Consider the following 21,297-nt stretch of genomic DNA (forward strand, 5'->3'; position numbering starts at 1 on the left):
CAGACATTGTACCAAACTGCATGAATCCTTACTAGACCTGGTCCTTGATGAAGTGAGCCCAAAGAATTAGTTAATTTCAAAATGCTGGCAGTAAAATTTTCTAGATTACTTTCAGGTTATGAATTTGCCTACTAAATTCTAATATAGATACTCCAGCTGTGATCGAGAAATCTGAATTCGAAGGCGACTGTAATCTGATCAATCAACATATCACCTAGATAGAACTCAAAAGTTCCCAAGGTTCTGGATCATCAAAACCAGATTCTAAATCCTTAAAACTGAAATAGTGATGCGACAGGCTTTAAAGGGAACCTGACCTATCTATCAGCTAGGAGAACGTACAATACTAAATCTTTTTTTTTTTAATCCCATCCCCTCTTTTTTTCCTCATTCACCATTTTCAACCCCAGTACCAATGAATTAAGGCTTAATAATCTTAGTCCCCATCCAAAAAATCCTATTTCTGAGTTAGTACTTTAAAAACTGCCTAGAAGATCAGTTCCTAGACAACGGATGTACCACTTACAAAGATATAAAATTTCTCATAAATTCTGAACATTTATTGGCTGCATTCAATGGTATTTATTCTCTTTCTGCACCGTGTCCTAACACCAACGATTGTGTTCCACAGCACTATGACCACTCTTTACCCACTTCCTGCCTGCCTATATCAAAACAACCAAAAGCCTTCAGAAGTTTGAAGAAGAAGACTATCTTATTGGAACATTCCTAGAATAGGCAGTTATTACCGTTAGAACAGCAAAAATGGAAAAAAAAAAAAAAAAACATGCACTTAATACCAAAAACAACATATTATATATTGTATATATCATAATCCACATCTATGGTAGATGCATGAGTAACCCATTATAATAACCTATTGAGGTCCTAGATCAACACCAACCGCTTTTATTGCTTGAATTCCAAAATTGAGATCAATACATAATAGTATGACAACAATGCCTATGAGAATAATAACCAAGTCAAAGACCTATTAACGTTGTAGAAACTACTATCATTAGAAGAAAACTAGAAAAAGTCTAATTCTAGCTTTTGTAACCTACATACTGTAGAGAACATTATTAGAAGAAAATTAGAAAAAATTATCAGTTATATCACTAGAACAAATGGGAAGTCACAACAAATAACATTTGATTGAACGATATAGGCAACTATATGCGAAATTAATAACGATTCAGCTATTCTAGTTAAAGATCCGGTGGATGAAACATGCAACAATTAATCAACAGCATTTCCTTCTCTAATTATTTCACCCTTGTGAGTCATATAAGAAAAGGGGATCATATATGAACATCCATCCATGTCTGCTATTTTAAACAAGCAGTTTTATTCTACTTCTAGTTATTTTGATGAGAAATGCATCAGATGACAGATCCAAACCGTCATTTCTCGTGAAAAATATAGCAAACCCTAAACAACCAAACCAAACTCCGGGTGAAACAAACAAAGAAAAAAATAATCAAGGGCTTATATCAAGAATATGAGCCGGTAAAAGCCAGATCCTTCGCTCACGCGAGAAATTGGAACAAGAATTAGAAACGAAATCAGCGCTTCAAGAAACGGGTAATTCGCTTCAAAGACATCAACACTGCAAGATCCTGAGAGAGTTGTCATCATAGGAAATCCGAAGAGGCCAACCAAGAAAACCGAGAATTGGAGCAAGAACTAGAACGAAACACCGTAAACTTCAAGAAACGGGCGATTCATCTCAGAGAGGTTGTTGCCTCCCTCTCGAGACACCAGTAGAATAAGAATCAAGGGATGACATCAAGAATGAACCAAGATTCTTCCCTGCATGCAAAAGAACTCGAAGCGAGCAAACATACAATTCCACGGTCATTAAGAAACGGCGGATTCACTTGACGGGCGTTCATTCCTCCATCTCGACGGATGGCGTCGAAGCAACTGCGAGAGAGATTCTTGACAACGTGGTAGGCTAGGGGATCGAAGTGGGAAGAGATGAGAGGAGGAAGGGGACGAAATAGGAGAGCCGAGCGGAAATAATCGCCATCAAGAAGAGGAGGTTACATCATCCCTTCCCTACAGGCAGAGAGAGAGATAACGGCCAGAAATGAAAGATGGTTCCGATCTGAAGGGGGGAGCGTTTTATACACGTTATGGGTCGCAACAAACACACGCTAATTGGGTTTGTACTTCTTGACGCTTCTGCCGTGGAATGAATGGTATTCATTACGATTCCGAGTTTATGGTTGGATGAAATTTCGAATGTAATGACTAATCCGCGTGTGTTCAATTTAGACTAAATCAGTTACATCAGGTTGATTATAACGTAAAAGAATATATTAAATGGAATCTAAAAAGAATACAAATTTAATTTTACTGAAATTAAATCACAACAAATGGAAACAGAAAACTTTTACGAAAAGCATCTTTTTCTAATTTTATTTTCCTCGTAACTAAACGTTGTAACAAAAATTACAACGTTTAGAAATACTTCCTTCTATCTCTTCTTCCTGACGAGGCAGACATTAGCAGGTTGACCCACAAGATTCCCAGGGACACTTGAAAGGTACAAGAAGTATACAAAGGCGACACAAACACCTTGCGAGTGTCATTGATACACTGTCATTACCACTCAAATAACAATTTGTCATTAGCCGCAGCATCACAAAGTCACTGATGATTCTCCATCCACCAACAGAAAAAATAGAAGCAACAGTTGCTCCTTGAAAAAGGAGTTCGAGTGAACTCCGCAGCGAGGCAGAAGAACACCGCCAGAAACTTAGACCGTGAGCTTCTGGGCAGTGGCGGTGTCCATATGCTGGAGATGTAGTGCAGCTAAAAGACCACGCCAGGTTTCAGCTGGACCACCGGTGACTTGTACATCCAAAAGCTTCTTCTGCTTCCTGTAGTATTCTTCCAGCAGCTGGATCTGTGGAAAATGTTAGAGGTCAAGAGCCGCTGAACATGTCTATGAGAAAACATCCAGGAAGTTAGAATATGTTGCGTAATGTTTGAATGGAAGGAGTAAATTTTTTCTTTAAAAATTCACTGAACATAGAAACTTGTATATACTATTTATCTTGTCAGAAGGATGCACCAAGCTATGCAACAATAAAGAAAATTAGAGAACCATAATGTGATTATAACAAATCCCAATGACATGTGCTTTAACGCTGAACGGCTCACCTTATGATCTGACTTCAGAATGGATAGCTCGTAGTCTTCCTAATTACCAGTGACAAACCAGAGGTAATAAGAATCAGTCAAATCAAGTTGGCTCTACCCACAATGGACAACATCCCTGACCCTAACATAACCTATCTAACATTTAAACATGTGGAACTAAGACCGATGTAGACCTCAAAACTTGACTCATGCACATCAAGAAAAAAAGGCCAAAAATAATAACAATAATAGTTGTTTTTTGAGGAATGAGAAAAATGAGATGGCATGTGGAGAAGAGTGACTTGAGGAGCTACAGGTACGTGGACAAATGGAAGCAGTGGCTAACAGGAGGCAAAGCAAAGCAATGCTGCAGATTAAGACAGATTGCAGCAGAAATGGACCATAGTGAATATTGAAGCATTGAGAATACATAAAACAAAAGCATAGAAGATAAGCTAAACAGGTAGGTAGTGGCACTTTAACATCTAGGGAGGTGACGGCAATTAGCTAGAAAGAGAGTCAGAATAAAAGATCAAATAAGTAGAAATAAGACGGGAAAAGAGAGGTCAAAGGAATGGGCAGGAAAGGAAAGGTGAAGCTCAGATAAGCAGAGGAATTAAATTAAAAACGGTACGAGGACTGGAAAAGAGGATGAAACTAAGAGTTAGTAGCACTATCCTTTTTTTAGAGATCTGACTTGTCTATTAGAAGAACAGAATTGAATCTACATATACGTATACATATATGTACACACGCACATATAGAAAAATTGCTGGAGAATAAAGATTGGTTAAGCATCTGCGACACATACAGAATGCCCAGTCAAGGGATTAGGCCAGAAAAGGAAACAAGTCAGACTCATGGGTTTATATCAGCCGCAACCAGTAGTATTAAACATCCTCACACATGACAATTTCCCATATAGGTTTATGCAACCATGTGGCTGCCAACATGGTCGGAAGATACAGCCTTGTGTTATTATCCATGGTCAATGTGTCTGGATAAAACTGTGGGCTAAACAGAATCCTCCATAACAAGTCCTCGCCACTCATTCCAGAGAGCAGAGTTTATCAATTAGCAATCACAACTATGAACACCTGACTGGCATAACAGGATGATTTACGGGAGACTGAACAGCTTACATCCATATCTTGGAAATTTTCAGGATTAAATAACCAAATCACAAGGGGATCTATGGTCCACTAGTAACAGGTAGGTACTTGGGGGAGATGAGTTGGTTTCCTTACACCATCCAGCTTATTCTTTGCTTAGGATGTCAAGTTGTCAAGCCCCTTGATCATATCATAACAAGGGATGGCAAATCCCAGCATCATATCCCAGCTAAATGCATTTATGCTTAGACACTAGTTAACAGACAGTAGAATGGAGGAAAAACTCAGACCACACACAAAAAAAAAATTATAATGCTTAACAAGTTCCCAAATGACTCTTAAGTTCCATGTGGTAAAAAGGTGGATCTTGCCTCCTCATATACATGACTCTTATTTCAGATTCATAATACTTTTGAGAAATTTGGAAATACCTGCTCGGAATAGAGACGGAACTTTTCCATCCTGAGATCCTTCATGTCTACTGCAGCAGATGATTTAAGTTGATCATGTCGTGTACGTGTAACCAAGCAAGGACTAAGGCTTGTTGATTCTGAGTTGATAGCATCAAATGCCTTTCCACAGTGCGAACAAATATTAGTACCAAAGTGTTGCTTGACCAAGCAGTGTGTGCATTTCAAGTTCACTACCAAATTGATATCCGCTATTTGATCAAGTATCTCCTGAGAAACGGCAGACAGAAATAAGAGGCTTATGTGTCTCCAAGGAAAAAAGTGCACTGCATATGCATGCATAAAATTGACATTAACTTATATCAAATAATATAACAGACATCACTGGCAACTACGATAGTTTAACAGTACTCTGAAATTCCTAAACACACACAAGATAATCAGAAACTAAAAATTAACCAAAAAAGAACAATAACAACAAATGAACATTTGCAAGGAAACCTTTATACTGGTAGCAGCATGGGAGATGAAGTTGAAAACAAGAATGCTAACCTAAATACCTTATAGACTAAATAAGTCGGTCCTAATCTTTAATGGACCTCTTAGCACTAGGGCAAGACTATTGGTGGCTCTCGGCACCAAGACCACATATAAAGATGATCCAACCAGATGCAAACCAAATAAAGACATGAATCAAGATCCAAATCATAACGAGCCGAACTAACCCTCCTGCTTGAAACAAATCCTAGATCTACTCAGATTAAGGATACTTATATTTTTGTGCTTATTTTTTAACATAATTTTGGAAAACCTCTAGAGTTTTAATTAGAGTCAAACTAGTGTCTAAAAGTCTCGATATTGTATAGATTGGACTAATTATTTTTCTAGTTAGACTCTTTCAGGGAGTTACAGTCTTATAACAAGGGCATTTTGTAGATACCAGATTAATTTTGTATCATGCATAATAGTAAGTCTGTTATATCCGACTCCATATAGAAATAAGATCATCAAACTAGATAGAACTTATATTATCAAATTATCTCACTTGCTCCCCTCTTTCTTCTCTTCTTTAGCCTCACATGTTCTGTTCTTTCTTCTTTTTCTCTTTCTCTATCAATCTCTTTCAAATATACTTCTTCAATTGAAGAAAGAAGATGCTTCGTAAGAGAAGTGAAATCCTATCACTCTGCTTTTTCTTTCAAAGCATCTGCTACATGAACAAGAAACAAAAATGGTGTATACTTTGGCCAATTTATTTATAGTAACCACCATAGAAGGACAAGATTTTAAACCAAGACCTAAAAAAGACAAGATTTAAGGCAACTTAAAACCCAAAAAGAAGAAGGAATTGCGTGACAGAAACAACTTAAATCTTACAGCCTGAATCCTGGATCGTGGGATTCCATCAAGAATGAATCCAGTTTCACCTCTCTGGTATCCTTCCTCGAGTCTTTTTGACAACAAGCCGAACACGATTTCCTGCGGCACCAGCCTCCCACCATTCATAGCATTCACAATCTTGAAAGAATTAAATAGAATTAATTAGCACCAAGACAACAAAAAAATCGAAACAATAAACTACATTCTAAATTTCGACCCAAAATTTCGCATCAAATTGCTCCCATGTTTACTGTTTTTTGTTCTATTATTACTGATATTGTCAGACTCTGTCATCGAAGGTATATTTCTGTCATTTCACGAAGCAGCGGACCGATATCGAAAGTGGAGACTTCACGCCGCCAGACCAAGTGCTCGTGACGCTAAGTTCCAGAAACCCTATGGCAGAACACTGGCAGCAATTGCCGCTAAATGACGAAACCACCCCTAAGAGGCTAGGGGACGCACAAATCTGCCGCCACGCGAGAATCATTTCCGAAGCAAGAAAAAGAAAATAACCGCCATAAATCACCAAGATTACACCACAGATCGAACAAAAGCTCCAAGAATTTCTAAGGTTGGCGCCAAAAATTAGAGAAAATGAATCAAGAATGAACAGCATAACTGACAAATCGATCCAAGAAGAGGAGAAGAAGATACTTTGGGGGCGAAATGGCGAGAATGATGGAAGAGAGAGATACTTGATTGTAGAGGCAGGAACTGGGGTTAAGCTCCTGGCGGACGAGGGAGCCCATCGAGATGTAGGGGACGTCGAGGAGCTTCGCCACGCGCGTGGCGTACACGTGCCTCTGGGCGGCGGGGCTCCCCATGAACACCCACTGCACCCCACCCGGCTCTCTCTCCCCACACGCCTCCGCCGCGGTCATCGCGTGCCGGAAACGCTCCTTGTCCTCCTCCTCCTCCTCCCATTCCGTCCAGTAATCCGCCAACGCGACTGCGCTGAAGGACCGGCGGTGCGGCGGCGCCGCTATCATCCGCCGCGCAAGGGATCGCGTGACGGCGGTGCCCAAGCGACAAATCACGGCCATGGCGGCTGAGGCAGACTTCGATTCCTTTTTCGTTCTCGCCAGCGACAGCGGAAGGGTTTTACGACCTCCGTCCGGAAGGACACAGCTTTCCGAAGGTGGAGAAAGGGTTCGGACTAAGGCATATAATTCGTCATCGACATTACAAAAAGCCCCTTTCCGATTAATATATAACAGGAAGCCCACTGTTGCATGGCAATATTCTACCGAGAATATTCTTCAGGAACGCCTCCAGCCATAACTGTGGTGTTTGTAGAACATTCCGGATGTATGTATGAAAAGGAGTCTGGTTACCAAAAATAACATACTTAATCAATTTTTGTGTTGCCTTTTTGTGATTGTTTTATTTATCATAAATATTTTGACTATCATATTGCAAACAGGAAAAAAAAAAATCCAGGCTATGCAATTCAAAATTGAGTTTTCTTGTAGGAGTTTGTGAATTAACTTAGAAGCTTGTGAAGAATCAACACAATTGACTGTGAATTTGGAGAGAGAGTAAATGGGAGAAAGATTATTGACACTGTCAGATCTCCTGACCATAATTTTCTTTGGAGTGGGTGTGGACCTTCTCGAGTACAATTAATTGCCTAATGGACTAGTGGTGGAAGAATTCTTTATTATAGAAACATATACAACCTTTTCGTTGCAAAGTCTAGTATTAAGGGTTTATAGAGGACAGCAGTTATGAATTTTGACACAGGTATATGGAGGCTTCTTATTGAAGAGGTAGAAAGAAAATAATAAGAGCTATAGAGAATATATCTGCAAACTTGTGAAACAATAAATGAAGGATTTTGAAGTTTAGGGGTATTCTTTAGCATAACATATATGCAAATCAATGATCTTGCAGGGGTATACACATTTCCTAAATAAAGGATCAACCACATTTAAACTGTTCATGAATATTTCTCCTCTTTTACTTTTTCTTTCCCTTGTGGAACAGAGTGTTGACAACAGTTAGTGTTCAAGAGTGACCTTTGAAACAAAGCTCATTAGTAATTACAAGATACAAAATTAAAAAGAAGATAGACCGCAAGAATTAATTAGTTGGCCAAGAGCATGATTAGGATCGTTAAAGGCATGATACTTGTTCATCTGCTGTTTGAGTGGAAGTCTTACTCATGATAATTCTACTAGAAAATAAACATCCAAATCTGTTTTATCTTTCAGATGCTCTAAATAAAATTGGCATCACAGAGTCTGGGAGCACAGCAACTTCGATTGGGTAACAAAGAAAGGTGATAACTGCTGTTCTATTAAAAGATTCATGCGCCATCACTCCACAAACACCTGAATCCTATCTCCCATGGCATCATTGAAGTCGAGCAATATTTTACCACTTTCAGGGCCACCTTCGATGGACGCATCCTCCAACATTTGCATGATATTGACACCTCCCAAGCCTGTGAACAGAAATCTCATCATTAAAGTTTGGACTTTTTTAAAGGTTTATTCAATCCATAAGAAAAAAGTTGTTGAGATTCTAACACCTGGTATAACTCCTGCCATCCCTTCCAAGAACCCAGCCTGTCATGAAATGACAAATTATTTCATCAGAGACATTCCATGGACTGATCTGTAAGCTATAGTCCTCATTTCATCTTTATGTTGGAAAATACATCCCCCAAATGTCCATAAACATTAACCACAAAGATATAAATCAAACATATTAAGTGCTAATGGATATAGAAAATTTTGCCTGCATACTTTACTTGCAGTTCAAGCACTCTCACTTGTTGAAAAAGGATGGCTAGGAACCTATTATGCTTGCATGAGCCAAAAATGGTGTACATGCCAGGGTACATCAATTTTGTGAGAAACATCCACACAAGACAGCAGATCTCAAGGTATTTTTGGCCACAGGATGGCACAGTGTCATTTCGACACACATGCATCAGCTCGTGAACATCTATCAAAATATGCTTCTGAGTGCAAGAACATGCAACATGTGGTTTGCATCTTAAAGAAGTTGAATATTTTCTGTGAAATGTAGAGATTTACCGGGATCCTGACATCGAGTTTCTCAAGTCCATTCCTTCCAGTAATCTTCAATCTCAGCGTACGAGACCACATTCCAGACTGACGACTTCTATCACCTGAATTGAAGTTATCATAGACATAAGGAGTTACCACTTCAACAACCGGGTCACTCGGATCATCTGCCCTTTGGCTTTGCTCAGGTCTTTCTGCAGTTGTCAGCCTTGTATTATAAGCACTGCTTATTCCGGGGGAATATACTGTGCCTAAAAACCAGCAGACGTCAAAAAGGTTCTACCAAGAAATGAGATTTCAGATGTTCAGTGTTCACCTCTTTGATATGATGGTTGAGAAGGACTAATGCTGTATCTCTTTTCTTCTTCATAATAATCATTAAAGCCCAGTGTGTCCTTGATTTCATCAAACGATGGCAGGCTCCCAGGAGGAGGGACACGACCACTCTTTATGGCAGCAAGAGCATCCTGTATATTTTGAGGTACTTGCTCATTACTTGAGTAATTTATTTAATCTTTGGTATATAGATCATATAAGCTTGGCTGGTTGAAGCATAGAAGACAGCAGTTATTGCAAATCTAATCAAGATCAGGACAATGTGTAACAGACCATGTACCTAACCATACCAAGGCTCTCCAGTGGTTGATTTACTATTGGCATCATGGTCCAATACACCTCCCAACCAATAACTTGGAATTCAAAGATCATGTGGCACAAGAAATGTTTGAACTCTAGTCAATAGTAGCAGATCCATGTGGTCCCATAAATCATCAGAATCTTTCCTCACTTCAACTTGGAACTAATTAAGGTGTCAATTTCTTCCATATTCCAACACAGTTTATAACCATTGCCTAGTAGGCAGCATATGAGACCCATAACCCAGTGGTGTATGATGTAACTCCTAAGCTTTGCCTAATAGCAAGCATATGAGACTCATAACTCAGTGGTGTGTGATGTCCCTCTTGCTATACATGTCTAGCACCTGTGTCTACTTCGGAACTATTAGTCATGACCCAACTTGAGAGGCCACTAACCCAATAACCCAAAGGGGCATAAAACTAGGTGGCCTAGAAATACAAAGTCCAAGTTATTGATCCATCTTAGTCTATATAGTGTCATAATCCCTCAATTCACTTCTGAAGTGGGAGTAACCAAGATTACATGTTTCATCATGTCATGTTAAAGTCATACAAGTAGGTGAAATCATGCCAATACCATAGTGATCAAATTGTATATGTCAAGTTTGTCCTGCAAGCAAGTCAAATCTTGTTGAAAATGGTTTGATGGTGTCATCCTTGTCATTATTCAACATAACCTCTTATTATATAGCTATATGGATTAAGTTGTGCCACACATGTAGAATGTTGGGTGATTTTGCATCTGAATTTTGACACAATTGTTAAATGGGTTGGACTTGTATTGAGAATATTGTATTACTATATAGTATATACATCTCAACCCAGTGCAGACATAATCCAACATGATCCATGTGACACCCCTGTTATTTATTTAACCCATAGATGTAGATTTTTGAGGATCCCTTGCTGAACTGATTTCCAAAGTCAATTTACTAGACTACAAATAATTAGGTATTGGTTAGTATTTTCTTAGATATGCCTCCACTGTAAGAACTACTGGAATTTTCATTTTCTCTATTGTACAACCAACGGCAAGTAGATGCATGGCCAAGCTTTCTAAACAAACAAGGGCTAAATGCTTCTATTGATAGAAGTTGGTATTTGTATGCCTTCAATATATACAATGAGTTATAGCTAGTTAGATTTTGCTTATGTAATGGTTGCTTAGATTAAACTTATTCACTCCCCTGTGTCAAAGAAAGAAAATGATAAAACCCTGCCAGTTCAACCATGATATTAGGAATAATGCATGTAGCATAAATTCATGCCTGATACATTATTACATTTTAAGTGGTATATCAAACAGGTTCAGCATCACTAAATTTGCCAAAAGTAGATACCAGGAGTGCTAGAAGTAAATATTTTGGTGCCTTGTCACTCAAAGTAGATACCAAGAGTGCTACTTCTTTCTGAAAAATTATGTACCATAAATAAAGATACTTTCTCATGCAACAGAGATAGGCAAGATGTATTGACTATTCAAGATTCTTTGCATCCAACTTCTTGCATTCATGCTAAATGAGAAAAGTGAAGATCTATAATGATCATGTTAAGATAGAGGTAGATCTGGGTTTTGATTAAAGCAATGTTACAAAAGACATCATTAAAGCATACAAAAGACACCATCACTGGAAATGAACTAAGACATCACCAGAAGTTAATACCAAAGACATGCACAAAGTAAGCACAACAGAAGCTAAGATCACCAGAAGCGGCACAGTAGAAAAAGTTGCTAACATTATAAACTCTTAAAACAATAAAGGAGCATACCTCCATTGCTCGGATTGATACTCCAATCAAAGATAACGGATAGCTTACAATTTTGAAACCAATCTCCTCAAGTTCAACAGGGTTCAGTATGGGAGTTTTCCCCCCACCTTCAAGCATGTTGGCCTGAAAAATTGGGAAAGAATATTGTAGTAAGGAACTTATGGTCCTAACAAGACTTTGAGGTCACAATAAATAAATAAAGGCATATAAAGCTATCAATTTTGCTAATATAAAAATAAGCAAAAATTATGTATACCAATCAAGAAGAACAAAAAATTTTGAATGAGATATCCTGAAAATAATCTAGTGTCCATAAAATAATTATAAGAGTCTCAACAATGTGAACTAATTTCTAAGACAACGTATCGACAAGGGGACAAAATACAAAGCATAATAACAGCAAGAGGATACTGTTAGACTACCATTACCTTCATATGCACATGGAGGAGTTGACAAAAGAAAAGCCTATTTATAAAAAGAGTGGCATGGATAACCAATTTTTTATATGCACTTTCTTTATAAAAAGAAAAGAGAGGCAGGTTTTATTACAAAAAGAAAATAATAGAGCAAAGCTTTAAGGAGGTTTTTCATCGGAAGGAAGAAAAAGGGTGTTAGATGTCAAGTATTAGGACAACACTTAACATGCTTGCCAGAAGTATCCATGGATTTCAGACACACTAACCATTGTTGTCAATGCCACATGCTGAGCAAATTAATTCACATTGGAGATCTGATTCACCTCAGACACACTACGATGATATGGAGAGTCTTTAAGGTAGTTTTGAGGCTACTGACATGCTCCAAAGGACTTTCAAGATGATTCAGGGGCTTCAAGTGGATATATACCTAAATGTACTTGCATCAGGCTTAGTGTCATTTGTTGTGCACTCTTAGAGTCCATTGCTTTTCTGCAGGACTCATAATAAACCGAGACATTCAAGAGCAGCTAGAAGTTGGTCCAATTCTGAGCTAAATTTAAGCTCAGTTTATAACTACTATGCAATAACAAACTATGCAATCATTAACTACTACTATTATCATCATCAAGACCAGTGATTTAAAAAGCCCTAGGCGCCATAAGGCACCAAGGTCTAAAAACGCCCGAGACGCTATATCACAGACTTAGCTGGTTTTGCTTAAGTCGTGCGGCACCCTTGCGTGTCCGTCCGCAAAGATCAGCCTCCTCGAAACCTCCCATGGTCCCTTAGGACCTACAAAAGAGAAAACGGGTTAAAGAAAGCGCCTCACTTGGGATCCACAAGCAAACATTTCAGGAAACACTTCATAAACGATGCAAATTACAAACAGACTTTACAAGCTATGAACGGTTGCACAACAAAGGGTCAAAATGATCCACTACAGACCGAATATCTCTCACAAGTGTCCACATGACACAACCTTTATTTACAAGCCTAAGAAGGCCACCAAACCCAACTAAAATGAGATTGTTAAGCCTTCGACCGTCCCTCTACATGCTGTGCAAAACATGAACAAGCCAAAAGACACGGACATACATAAGTATTACATTAAACATCCTGTTTAGAACTTTGTCCATGACATTCTCCCCCACTTATTCCTTCGACGTCCTCGTCGAAGCCTTTGCCGACACTGTAACTCCTCGCCTTTGTTGAGTCTTCAATCTTCTGCTCCAGCTGCAATGCGCCTCTTGGCTCCCAGCTGCTCTCCGCTGCTGTTTTTGAGTAGTCGAACCTTTGATCCGCTATGCTGCTTCAACTCGCCAATGACTCGGACTCTAGTGTGGGGTTGGCTGAGTTGTGCTGATCCTTGTTGGTTCCTGCGGATCCATGAGATGAAGGAAAAGACCATCCTTACTATGCGCCAGTCTCTCAAATGTCTCATGCTGCTTGAACTGGGTGGATGCTTGTTGGAGCTTTAACGAGCATCGCCTCGCAACCATTTGAAGTTTTAGGTCCTTCGTCCACAAAATTTGTCCATCGACTCTTCTTTCACTTAGTTGTCACTTCCAAGTAGATTCGCATCACTTCCGCTTTCGATTGGCATTTTGTTGGGAAATGAAGCGGATAATCTACTCTCAGTAGCACTGATCACCATTGGTGAGGATTTGACAACTATTATCTTCCATTATCTTCGAAGGGTCTTTGACCTTGTGCAGAGCTCCTCTGCTGGATAGATAAGAGAATTTGGGTACTCGGTTTCGCCCATTCTCTTAAGAGTTGAGAAGGCAATGGTTACTTGACTTCGCTCGCCTCCTCAAGGGTTGTACTCCATGCATCGAGCTGGTTACTGACCTTCGCCTGCTCTTTGCTCACACTTCTGAAGCACTTGAAGTGTTTGCACTCCTTGCATTGAGTTAGCTACTATGATTCACCTTCTCAATGTCATCGAACTTCTGGAATGCAGGAAGTTTTCACCCCAACTTGGAGTAAGTCTCTAATAGTTTTGGTCGCCTCTGGGATTATACCATCTTCTCCATCAACCCGGCCGCCTACTCCATTGAGTAGCAAAGGTACAGCACTGCATACTGCCTGCTTCGTTCCTTGGTCGTGCACTCTTGCACGACCCGAAGTCCTTCACTTTCGGCTATCTTGATGAGAAGCTCGACACCGGTCGTACGAAGTTCCTTGGCCTCTGCCCTTCAGCCTTATCTCGGTACTTGGAGTTTGCCTCTGCATGCTTCACCTCCTCGGCCCCTTTCACGACCAAGCTCTCTCCCTCCATGAGAACAAAGGATCAATGACTACACGGAAGTCCTATCTCTACGGTACCATGGCACTGTCATGCCCATGGCCCTACTATCCATCGTCTCGCATCTGCATCCCTTTTCTTCACGATCAGTAGATATGTCTCTGTGGCACTCCTCCGAGTCCACCTTCATTCTAACCGATGCTTGGTTTTGAATAGCTAAATCCCTCTGGACTCATCGTCGCTTCCTCACCCCTTTCGACCCCCTGCTTCAACACCTCTGTGTTCTCCAAGCAGCTCCCTTTGGTCGATGGAAAGACGGACTGCAACTCCAATAGATGGCCTCTGCAATCATGTTGTAGGGTTTGCACTGATTCTATTCTCCTTAGTTTCCTTGGTAGCAACGTTCACTTACTCGACCTTGTCCTCTGACTTGTCGGGCTCCCTTAAGCGAATATGGGCTCTGGAGTAGTCCAACTCTCCAGCTGCTTCGATCATACCTCTGCATGATCAAGTCCCTCCCATGGGACTCACTGGTACTTGCATTCGAACATTTTCCTCGGTGGAACACAACCCCCATATGCTAATAACCAAGGTTTTTATCCGATGCAAAACTCGATGCACGTATGGAAGACCCGCCTCTGTGGTACCATGGCCTTCACTCCTTGAATCCATAGCCCTTCTTGTCGTCGTGTTGTTTACCGAAGTGGAGCTCCCAATAGCTCCCGATCATAACTCTGTATGATATAGTCCCTCACGGGACTATGTCGTGTGTATCGCATTGTCACGAACTGTTCCACCACGATCCGCTACACCATGTCGCCTCCTAGTGACATCTCCATTGCATTCTAATCATTGTGGGATGAACTCTGAATTGTGATCCCTCCATGTGTGGCCTCAACCAATACATCGCAGGGTCTCTTCCACCTTCGATTTTGTTCGCTCCTTCGGCAATCGACCTTCATCCACCCGCTCTTGGGTCACACCTAGATGAAGCATCGCTCTAGGACAGTCCGTCGCCTAGTAGCTCCCGAAGTCCACCGACTTCGTTGAAAATGGTGCGTCGTTGTCTGGATCCTGGGCCTCTACCCCTACCAGCACAATCTCCGCTGCGCACCGCTTCCTTCATGGCAATTTGAATGGCAACACTGTGGCATATTCTTCAAGAGTACCCGCCTCCACGTCCTCTTGCCCCGTGCCAAGACCTTCTAAACCCAACTTCGCCTCCGCAAGTTGAGTCACCTTAGTTCCTCTCTCAAATGCTTCTCCGAGATAAGGTGCATGTGCCCAGAAGCTCCCTTCGTCTTTGGCACTATGCAAGATGAGTCTGTTCCATCAGAATGAAGGAACCATGGAATAACATTATCCTGCTCTTGCCTCTGCAAGAGTTCATGTCCTTGATCTCTGTCCAAGGAAAGCTCTGTGCCTCCGCTCCATGTTCCATCTTCTATGTCGGCTCCCTTCATGCGGCTTGGGTACTTTGCCAAGTTACACCCAAGTTGCTCCGCTTCTTGTTTTGCATTGAGTTAACGGTGGCCCTCATGCTCACCATTCCACGAGTCAGCCCTCCCTTGAGTCTGATCTCCATATCGACTCCAAGTGTGCCTTCATTTGTGTTGCTTTGGGTCGTTCCCCCACTTGATCTCGTAATGCATCCACCAATGCATTCTCTTAAGCGAGATCATGCGACAACTCCTCGCCGCTCGCTCGGTCCATTGAGCTTCATGGAGTTGTTTTTGAGGTACTACTCCTCAACATGTGGGGTCTATTGCACATGATTCTCCCTCTGGAGAGCCGGGACTTATCCCTCCTGGATATCTATCCCGTTGGAGCAACATCTCTCTTCGTTTTGGAGAACACCATCCCCTAGGACTACTCCGATTTGCTGAACAAACTATGCATTGTTCTGCCTCCTGTAAACGCACTTGCTAGATTGCGACTCAACGTGCCGCTGTACCACTCAAGGCCTAAGCAACATGCTGAACTCGCTGCACACTTCAGCCTCCTACGGACGTATCCTTCTCATGCCGAAGAGAAAGTTCCAATGCTCCATGGCGCCGAGTTCCGATGGCCTTGGGATGGCCGCGAACATTCCATCGTCCGCATACAAGCCCTTGCATGAGTACCGAATTCTTCGAGTTAGCAATTCCCCTCACCTCTGTGAGCTTTGCACAACTCTTTCAGTCGCTGAGCAACTCATTCCACCTTGTATGGTCTCATCCTTTTCCAAGTGCCTCGCTTGCCTTGAGCACCATCAAGTGTTGTTGTCAACGTCGAGCCGTAGCTCGAACTCAGTCATCCCAACCTTTGTGCGCTACGCATTCTTCCAAGCTTGCTTGTTCTCGTGGTGCCTCTTGCGCGAAGGGTTGGCCATTCCTCTGAATGCCAATCTCAGATGCCCGCTCCTCCAAGCGACTCATTTTCCCTACATCTCCATGCTCGTTTTCCCCCAAACGATCGCGTATGCTAACTGTCCTCAACGCAGTCCCGCTAGGTCCCCCACATTTGCACGTCAAGTGTTTCTATGAGTGCTTGTCCTGCTATGATACCATCTGTCACGGACTTAGCTGGTTTTGCCTAAGTCGTGTGGCACCTTTGCGTATCCGTCCGCAAAAGTCAACCTCCCTGAAACCTCCCATGTTCCCTTAGGACTTACAAAAAAGAAAACGGGTTAAAGAAAACGCCTCACTTGGGATCCACAAGCAAACATTTCCGAAAACACTTCATAGACAATACAAATTAAAAACAGACTTTACAAGCTTTGAACGGTTGCACAACAAAGGGTCAAAATGGTCCACTACAGATCGAATATCTCTCACAAGTGTCCACATGACACAACCTTTATTAACAAGCCTAAGAAGGCCACCAAACCCAACTAAAATGGAGCTGTTAAGCCTTCGACCATCCCTCTATATGTTGTGCAAAGCATTAACAAACCAAAAGACACGGACATACATAAGTATTACATTAAACATCCTATTTAGAACTTTGTCTGTGATAGCTAGGCGCTCGCCCGAGCGAAGCGAGGCACTAAAATATAAAAATATATAATATAATTAATAAATATAATTATTTAAATAAAAAATACGCTATTAAATTAAGAAAATCATGTACAAAATCACAATGTCACATTAATAAAAAATCTCAAAAATCAAAACAATAAAATTTTACATCAAATCTATTGAGTTGCTCTGTACACTTGCCATTTATTCTGAAACCTAACAATAATTTTAAATAAATAAAAATTAATAGTATTAAAATTAAAATAATATATTATTAACTAATAAATAAAAATACTATTATTAGTATACAATTAGGTATAATGAGAAGGGTGTGAGAAGACCAAGGCTGCTGAGGCAACGACAGCGGTAGCAAGCGACAGCTGGAGTGGGAGCGGGAGCGACGAGCGACGGTGGCAGCGGGAGCGGCGAGCAACGATTGTGGCAGCGGCGAGCAGCGACAGTGGCAGTAGAGAGCAGCGACAGCGGAGAAGAAATCTCGGTAGCAAAATCGTGAGTATTAGGGTTGGAGAAGTCGGGGAAATCGCAAGAGGGAGCATGATATCGGTGATTTAGTTGGTTCGATTGAACCAACTAAAGCACCGAAGACCAACCAGACCTAAAAATCTAGTTCGGTCGCATGTTTTAACCCAGGCGCTCACCTAAAGCGCCCGGTGCCTAAGCTCGGGAGAGCACTCAAGCGGCGCCTCTTTGAAGCGCGTCGCATGGAAATGAAGCGAGGCGCTTGGGCCTCGCCTCACCCGAGCGCCTAGGCGAGCACCCGAGCGCCTATTGTAATCACTGATCAAGACATGATTAATGATGATTCTTAGCCATATGATGTGATAGGCATTCATGACAACTTATGAGGAGCATTATCAAAAGAAAACAAGACAAGCTATCAGCAAAAACTACCATCTGGTGATTCCTACAACCTAAACCACTTGATTGAGTAATTATCTATAACATAGCATTGGAAGTCGAAAAGTATATGCCAGCAATAAAACTTACTTTTACACCATTTGCAGAATCTTGGATAAGTTAATCACCGAAGAGGAAGAAGATATAAAGATCTTATATTATGTTGACAAATGTCTTATTGTTCTTAAAGGTAAGACTTACATGCACATGCATTATGAATTATTATACAAATAGGTCCTTTCATATTATCATCAGTACGTAAATTTACCAGTTTTGGAAGTAAAGGTGATATCTCGCAGAAGGCCTTCATCTCCTCTCTAGAAGCAAGTGCATCGATGAATAGAACATCAGCTCCTGCATCAGCAAAAGCTCTTGATCTCTTTAGTGATTCCTCTAAAGATACCGCTTGCCGAGAATCAGTCCGTGCAACTATTACAATATCAGAGCCACTCTCCCTCCGTGCATCAATAGCTGCTTTTATGTGCATAACTGCTTCCTCTCTTGAGACCACCTTTCTTCCACGTGTATGACCACAGGCTTTTGGAGACACCTTAACATCCACATAGATTAAGAACATGAGGAGACACTATCTATACGAATCACTAACCACAAGAGACACCATCCAGATTTTCTTTAAGTAACAGAAGAAGCATCATGCGAGTAAAAGAAGATTTTCCACATTATAACTATGGAAAAAAAGAAAGATAAGAGGGATAACTATAAAAAGAAATGAATGTGAAGTTGCAGAGCAACGTGTCTGGTGCAATTGAACTTATCACATGATTTAGTACATTTTAATTTGAATCCCTTATACTATTTTATGCAACAAAGTTGTTAATTAATCAAATTGTACTTTTTTCTCAGAGGTTCTTTAAATTGAAACTATCTGTAATCACTTAGGTGCTCTATTAAAAATTTTACCTGGTCTTCAATGATTATCCCTGCAAAACCAGCTTGAATGAAACCTTTCACTGTTCTCTTGACATTCATAGAATTTCCATATCCATTGTCACCATCTCCAATTACAGGAATCGATACCGCTTGGGTAATTTGACGTCCTTGGTCAGCCATTTCTCCATACGATATGAGACCAACATCTGGCAATCCCAGACGAGCAGCTGAAACTGAAAAACCTGAAACCCAACAACATGACAGAATGCCAAAGTTCACTGTAATATAGGTCAATGAACATTATCATTAGTGTCAACAGTAAGTAGAGATAACTTTATTGTCCATTGAGGAACTCCAAATTGGCTTAGTCAGCCAACTAATGATGATATGCAACATATGAGAACGTACCTGGTTGCAACACCATGAATCAAATACTAGTGGATGTATAATCTTGTAAATAAGTACAAGTTTGCTTTTATGACTTCATGAAAGTAAGATCAACATATAGTGCATGATAAGTTGAGAACCAGCAACAATAACAGGGCAAAAAAGATATAGATATTGTTAAGTGTTATCAACATGTGAGATATGCCATTAAATATTTGGCGAAAACTATTTCCAAACCCATGTAACAGTTTATTACTTGGTTTCATAACAATGAAAGAGAGGCATATATTGGACATGATGATACTAAAGATTGCTTCAGTATTAACCCAAACTAGACAACGTAACTAACAATGAGCTCTGAAAATACTGAGTATTGGAGCAGGACAAGAACACGAATCTACCGAAAGAGGCAATAGGGCTTGCAATTGCATTACTCACAACAACGATTGCACATGAAAAAGCAAGAAAAAGAGAATGGGTCAAGGGATTCAAAACAATATCTGATGATGAGTCCTATGACAACTACCGCTAAATACAAAAATGAGTATTTTATTCAGATAATGATGTTAAAATATAAAAGTACTACACAAACAATATAATTTTACCTTGGATGAGTGAAACAAGAATGATAAGAGGTTTTTGATAAGTTGGAGACTGATTGGGTTTAAAATCTAGTGTAAGTGGCTCCAGAAAGTTGCAATCTACTATTAACATTAACGAAATTCAGAAAAAAAAAAAATTAAGACAAGAACTCAAAAGCAAGATGTGACTAGCTGAATCAATTACTTTGATTGTAATAAGAAGTAGTGGGTTATGAAGTAGTAGACTGTAACAAAAAGAAAAGAGATTAAGACAAGAACTAAAAGGCAAGATATGTCTAGTTGGATCAATTAGTTTGATTGGGTTATGAAGTAGTACACTATGTGATCCAGCTTACAGAACAAGATGCATGTAATAAGCTACTGAAATTTAAAAAGTAGAATCTCACATAATATCCATGTAGTCGATCCCAAATAGTTGGGACTTACCAACTTATTGTTGTTGTTGTGGTGGTGGTTGTAGTTGTAGAGTCTCACATAATTAAGTATGGGGGACGAGGCTCATGCGGTTTTTGGAGGCTAGTATAAGGTATAAGGCATTGTATCTAGTAGCATCAGTTCTGTCTTATGGGCCTACTGCACTACAGTCAATAAAAAAGGAAGAAGAAACTAGTTACAATTGAAGGAATCAAACCAACCGAAATCAAATCTCTCCTACTCTTCCACAAGTTCCTGTTATCGAGTTAAGAACATGAAAGATCGATGAGGCCCAGGAGCGAACACCTACCGCTCATGAAACACAGCGGGAATCCCGCCCTCTCAACAAGCCTGCCGCTGAGGGCGTCGAAGCAAGCGGGGCCCTGGTGGATCCCGGGAGACTCCAGGATCCTGCGGAGCGCCTCCGCCGCGGAGCCTCCGGCGGCAGCGCGAGCGGCCAATGCGCAGCGCTTTCTCGAGAGGTTCCACCCGCGGCTTGGAGGCGAAGCGGAAGGGAAGAGCTGCGGCCGCCTTTGGAGCTTCGAGATCGCACATGGCGGTGGGAGAGAAGAAGAGTGGCAGCAGAAATGGGTTGAGGAAGAAAGCGAAGGGATTGGAGGAGCCTGCAACAGAAGAATGGAAGAAAGCCCCATGATCTCGATATATACTTTTGCGTGCGGTCAAGCAGTGTCGGTCAGGAAGAGGGTAAGATGATATGACGAAGCCCATCACCCTTAACACTGCTGCATAATTTTATCTTACGTATCCGTCTGTCACGCACAACTTAACCATGTAAAGTGTGTAAATGCACCTACAGAAATGAAAAGAAAAAAAATGCTTTAAATGGAAGAAAACAAATTCTTTTCCTCAGTAAGAATATATCTTTTCTAAATTAATTTTAAATTATTATATAAATAAAAA

The 21,297-nt window shown here is 40.7% G+C and overlaps 2 protein-coding genes across 5 annotated transcripts; both read right to left on the reverse strand.

The window, feature by feature from the left end:
- Nucleotides 1-2,561: 2,561 nt before the first annotated feature.
- Nucleotides 2,562-7,243, reverse strand: LOC135597113 (probable adenylate kinase 7, mitochondrial). The gene is made up of 4 exons (XM_065089640.1): nt 6,751-7,243; nt 6,050-6,190; nt 4,694-4,942; nt 2,562-2,914 (listed from the first exon to the last, which is right to left on the reverse strand). The coding sequence occupies exons 1-4, from the start codon at nt 7,096-7,098 to the stop codon at nt 2,765-2,767; spliced, it is 888 nt and encodes a 295-aa protein (XP_064945712.1). The 5' UTR covers nt 7,099-7,243; the 3' UTR covers nt 2,562-2,764.
- A 951-nt stretch (nt 7,244-8,194) lies between these two features.
- On the reverse strand, nt 8,195-21,098 carry LOC135597114 (uncharacterized). Of its 4 annotated transcripts, none has more exons than XM_065089643.1 (8): nt 20,687-21,098; nt 19,004-19,215; nt 18,351-18,632; nt 11,499-11,621; nt 9,407-9,557; nt 9,100-9,284; nt 8,589-8,625; nt 8,195-8,501 (listed from the first exon to the last, which is right to left on the reverse strand). In XM_065089643.1, the coding sequence occupies exons 1-8, from the start codon at nt 21,027-21,029 to the stop codon at nt 8,374-8,376; spliced, it is 1,461 nt and encodes a 486-aa protein (XP_064945715.1). In that variant the 5' UTR covers nt 21,030-21,098; the 3' UTR covers nt 8,195-8,373. The 4 variants fall into 4 exon arrangements, with proteins under 4 accessions (XP_064945715.1, XP_064945714.1, XP_064945713.1 ...); XM_065089642.1 differs by having other exon boundaries at nt 9,100-9,335; XM_065089641.1 differs by having other exon boundaries at nt 9,100-9,341; nt 20,687-21,097.
- Between the last annotated feature and the right edge of the window lie 199 nt (nt 21,099-21,297).

This window comes from Musa acuminata, chromosome BXJ1-11 (genome assembly GCF_036884655.1).
Source record: "Musa acuminata AAA Group cultivar baxijiao chromosome BXJ1-11, Cavendish_Baxijiao_AAA, whole genome shotgun sequence".
Taxonomy (NCBI): Eukaryota; Viridiplantae; Streptophyta; class Magnoliopsida; order Zingiberales; family Musaceae; genus Musa; species Musa acuminata.